Source organism: Poromitra crassiceps (assembly GCF_964638095.1).
Source record: "Poromitra crassiceps genome assembly, chromosome: 18".
Classification (NCBI taxonomy): Eukaryota; Metazoa; Chordata; class Actinopteri; order Beryciformes; family Melamphaidae; genus Poromitra; species Poromitra crassiceps.
Genome location: NC_139636.1, coordinates 13,715,854 through 13,720,853, shown reverse-complemented (window position 1 = coordinate 13,720,853; position 5,000 = coordinate 13,715,854). Strand labels below are relative to the sequence as shown.

Here is a 5,000-nt window from a genome sequence, read left to right as displayed (position 1 = left end):
GTACCCTCGCACACTGAACACAGCAGACCCCCTCCATCCGGCGCTTGTCCCGGGACCCCGACTCCAGTATGAGCCGCTGGGGCAGACAAGGTGTCACTGTTGATCTGATGACGCTCCGCCTGAGAGCACTGTGCGTTTTTAGGCTTCTCTCCACCAGTATTTAAATTAGAGCGCTCATTCTTCCATGCCCTTTTGCTGTCCTCCTTGTTCCTCAGTGATATGACAGTTTCAATGTCACCATCACTCCCACTTTCTACATCTTCAGGAGTGCTGCTCTGTCTGTATGCTGTGTGTGCTCTTTTCTTCATTTGCTTGTTTTGTTCTGGTTCTTGCGCTCTGCTGGCATGTGCAGATTTCTGTGTGCCATCATTGGCTTCTTTGAATATCTGCCGTGTTGCGTGACCCTAATAAACAACACACACATATTACAGTCTGTGATATACAGTAATAAACAACACACACATATTACAGTCTGTGATACACAGTAATAAACAACACACATATTGAACGCTTGAACTGAAATTTAATTACAGTGTGTATGCAATGTGTATGTGTAAGCCAAGGTACTTCAGAATTCAACAGCTCAGTGTGTAGTTACCTTCACCAAAAGATGCAGCGCTCTGTCTCCATTTGGAATCTCCTCTCTCTGACTCTTCTCTGCTCTCACATTCTCTCTAGCTCTCCTCTCTAGGACAGGCGGCACTGGAGTAGATTCCCTACCATCCTCCTCACACCTCTCTCTTTCAACATCTCTGCACTCTCCTCCTCCTGTCCTCTCCTCTCTGCATCCCCTCAGGTCAACAGGAGAAACGGGAGTCTCTTGGTGGTTCGTCCACTTCTTTTCTCCTCGTTCTGGACCCATCCCGTCTCCTACATCTCTCCATGTCTCAGTTGTCATCTGTTCATCTCTTCTCAACCACACCTCAGGTGGATCCCTTTGCCTCGTTCCTCTCTCCACTAGACTCTCCCTACCCCCCCTTGGTGAGCCCACGTCTCCCTGCTCGTCCTCAGTCACCTAGAGACAGACATAAGCACACATAACGAGTCACCATGCTGCATGTTTGTGCTGAGTAGATCATGGCCATTTGTGTGCTGCAGATGTGTGCCTGACCTTCACCTGTCTCTCCTCTAACAGGTAAATTCTGTGCAGCATCTCTCTGGCTAACGTCCAGTAGCCCTCTACGTTTGTAAGGGGCTCCATGGCTCCTTCCTCCCCCTGTTTTACCGCTGAGCATGGCACTGCCAGGGACATCACTTGACATAGAAAGACAACCAAGTCACTGACACACACATTTATATCTATGAGACATTTTGAGTCTCCAGGTGATCTGCATTTTTTAAACCTAAGGAGAACACTTCATGCGGAAATGGTCCAAGCAAAGATCTGAACTCAGATCCTTGTTGTTGTGAGTCGACAGCATGAGCCATCGTGCTGCCAGGAACCAGGTCAAGATAGTGGCTGACTAACCTAAATAAATATCACGCACTCTATTTGCCATATCTCTTTAATATGTTAACTTGATTAAATTAGTTAGGCATAGTGTTTGATAAGTCAAAATCATATCAACGTACTTGTAGGCTACCACAGTATACCAGTAAATGAAGAGAGGAAATGCAAATGGTTTGTAATGCACGAAGGAAATAATTTGACGTACAGCTTGCTAACAGAGCTACATACCAATGTTTTTTAGACTATATTATGGCTTTAATATTAGATGTTGTAACATCTTTACTCACACACTACAAAATAATATGCTCCTCATCGCAATGTTGCTGTCGGCCAGTTACAGTTTGGGAGTTTCCAATCTAGTCGCGATCGTCTTTTGTCAAGGTGACCGACCTTGATGGTGCGTCGGTGCAGGAAAAACCCTGCGACTTACATTTATGAAATAAGAAAAGAATATAGGCTACTGCTTATTAACGCAGATGAAGTCTTACTGTCTTAGAAGAAGAAACAATTCTACAGTCTTCAAGTTACAACAAGGCTGAAGTTCCTGTGAAAGGTACTATCGATGTGGTTAGACTCACTGGCCTGTTTGCAGTTGTGCAGTATGTATATAGCAGCCTTCCGAAGCTCCTCACTTGCGGACTCTGACTCAGTGAGTAGAGTGATGATGAGGGGGAGGCCTCCACACTGCAGCAACTGGGCCTGGTGTTCCTCTACAGACAGGGACAAGCACAGAAAGCTCCTCATCACTCTGCCTTTTCAACAACGGGGCATCTTCAGCTGTGGACCTGGCTGTCATGGAGATGTCTGTGGCCCGTATGCATGATGGCGCCAAAGTAGAAAATATGATGGCGTGGAATGCTTTGTTGAGCGGTGCGTGGGGGCCATGGACGTCGCCATGATAGCTAGTAGGTTGTGTCTTTCTAATAAAGTCTTTCTAGTATTGTGAGCTAATATCTTTGTGGGTGGGCGGATCCTGCGGGGAGGGGGATTATGTTCGGAGTGCATCTGCGTGTAAGTGTATGTATGTACAGTATGTATAGGTCTTCTTTTTTGTAGATGTATGTGGTTTTGTGTGTGTTTGTGTTATGTAATTTGTTTTAATGAATAAAACATTTATACGAAATAAAAGACGGGGACAAGCACACAAAAGGGACATCCTCAGTACAAAGATATCACAGCGGTTGAGGCTGATTTGTAACCGTGAAGAAAGGAAGTGTTGAACTCATAACTCAAGTAAGTGCCTAAAACATAAACCGTAAATCAAGAGATAGCAACAATAACAGAAATATATAGACACAGACAAAACATGCTACTGTAATCCTACCAGAGGCCTCAGTGAATTGGCCCAGGGCGTGCACCACAGACAGCCTGTCTTGAGGGTCCAGGTTGGGGCAGGACAGCAGGGAGAGGAGCAGGGGAACTACACCATGCTGAGCCAAACCTGTGGCCAGAGCAGCTGCAGAGAAGACATTTTTTTAACAGAGATGGAGATGATTTTGGATGCTTTAGTGAACTGTAATTGTGTGTGTGTGTGTGTGTGTGTGTGTAAGAGAGAGAGAGAAAGAGAGAGAGATGCTCACAGTTGCCACTGATGCAGACTGACAGGGTCTTAGTCATAGTGACAGACGCTCTGCAACAGAGCAGGCTTTTCGATGCGTCAGGTGCTAGACGAACCAGTGCAAGGATCAGAGTTTCCAAAGCCCCTGAAGCAGAAAAACACTCCTGGGCAGAAGCTGAAAGAACAAATAAATTGTGAGCATTGAAATAATAGATTTGTTTGTATCATTTTAGACAATTTAACGACTACAATCAATAAAAATGTTTAGAATCAGCCCTCCTCTATTTTTCCCTCTTGTACTTACAGTTGTTGGCAACCGTCATTGATATGAAGGAGCAGATGGGCTGAAAAACCTCAGCACGCGGGAGAGTAATCTGCTGAAGCCAGGTTTTCACTATGGGGAAGGCTGCCACACAGATACGCTGACCCACCTCTAGAGGACAAATGTGAGTGAAATTGATTGATTGACTGATTGTTGATCATTATTGTCTGTGTTCAGTGTTGGTGAGTGGCCCTTCCCCATCTGAGAGATGCTGTGGTTTCAAAAAACATCATTAAAATGAATAATTTCTGCTTGCTGTGCTTCAAAGGCTTGTGGGAATGTGAGGGAGTGAAATAGATAACGTCCAGGTCAGCCTGACCAACTGTGGGTTTTGGTGAGAGTTGGATTCCCAAGGCAACCGAAGCTCTATGAGCTAATGGGACTTTACCCATGACCAAAATAGTCATTGTGTTATTTATGAATGGAATTATAGCGGAAATAAATTACCCCCCTTTTGGCTGGGGACCCCCTGGAAGTCCCCGGACCCCCATTTGAGAACCACTGTGATAGAAAGCTGATGTTGGCTCTGGGCTCACTTGGTTGGAATTTGCACTGAGTGAGACTCCACTCTGCAGACCGGATGAATGTGTATTTGGAATAAATCCTCCTTTATATTTTCACCGAGCGACTGATTATTGATCCAAACAAAGCATTCAGAAAACTGCTATTACACAAGACACAATTGAGCAACACTTGTATTTTTAGCTTTGTCCAGACATAAACCTCCTGCACTGTCCCTTTATTATATCTATAAGAAGTGTCTATAATGGTATATGCGTTGACTACAAAAAAAAAAAAAACAGACAACTGTACCATTCTGAGGGTTGTTGACACAGCCACCAAGAGTGCTAGCTACAGATGTCCAAAGCTGGCAGATTTGAGTAGCATTATCCGCTTTCAGAGTGCCCTCTATGGAGAGGGGGAAACTATTCCTGCAAAGAGAAATGTTATTAACCTTGTATGAGTGTGAAAACATGCACAAGTCCATGAAAGGCAAACTCTGTTTAACACAGTGTGTGTAACATTGTAAAGTATCACATATTTACCTGAAAATGTCCAGGAGAATGTGCAGGCAGCCAGTGGTCTGGGCAAAGGTCTGTCCTGACTCTACGATAGCACATAGAGAAACATGAGGGCTACAACAACTGGATTATTTATGTGATAGAGACTGGTGTTTTGGGTAACGTAGGCCAACGTATTTTTTATTTTTTTAACAGATGATGAAGGTGCAGATTGTAAGCTTTCAAATGATGTGTCATACACTGACATCTGAAAATACGGTAGTTGAATATTTGTACTCCTAAAAGCAACATTCAGAGCTTAGTTTGCTAACAAATTATAAGTATTTAGTGGTCCTAAAACTGGTGTGTGTTATATTGAGTAGGTTCAACATTTAAAGATTCTAAAAGATTCTGCTTAATGTTTGCACATCAATGGGACTATCAGATAGCATAAATCTTGTTAAGTCTTTCACGAGCTTCAAACTTACTGTTGTTGGCTACCAGCACAGACAGAAAATAGACAGCCACTCTCTTCTGTGTCAGTGGGGTGCCACCCCTCAACCAGCCGGCAAGGTCTGAGAACGTCTCCTTTATGCATAGAGAGTTCTTGCAATGCACTAGCAGAAGGAAAGAAGCACAATATATGAATATAGAAGTCATCTAGCATTA

The 5,000-nt window shown here is 43.9% G+C and overlaps 1 protein-coding gene across 1 annotated transcript in view; it reads right to left on the bottom strand.

Annotated features, from left to right (window-relative positions):
* The window catches only part of terb1 (telomere repeat binding bouquet formation protein 1), a gene marked incomplete at both ends in the record, with an annotated part of 12,615 nt that overhangs the window by 6,217 nt on the left and 1,398 nt on the right, over positions 1–5,000 (bottom strand). Inside the window, 10 exons of the mRNA XM_083654713.1 lie at positions 1–76; positions 721–1,015; positions 1,112–1,254; positions 2,029–2,160; positions 2,775–2,906; positions 3,031–3,183; positions 3,313–3,441; positions 4,144–4,262; positions 4,377–4,437; positions 4,820–4,948. The exon at positions 1–76 is cut by the window's left edge and continues 66 nt beyond it. Coding sequence (XP_083510839.1) covers positions 1–76; positions 721–1,015; positions 1,112–1,254; positions 2,029–2,160; positions 2,775–2,906; positions 3,031–3,183; positions 3,313–3,441; positions 4,144–4,262; positions 4,377–4,437; positions 4,820–4,948 — 1,369 coding nt within the window. The remainder of the gene's footprint in view (positions 77–720; positions 1,016–1,111; positions 1,255–2,028; positions 2,161–2,774; positions 2,907–3,030; positions 3,184–3,312; positions 3,442–4,143; positions 4,263–4,376; positions 4,438–4,819; positions 4,949–5,000) is intronic.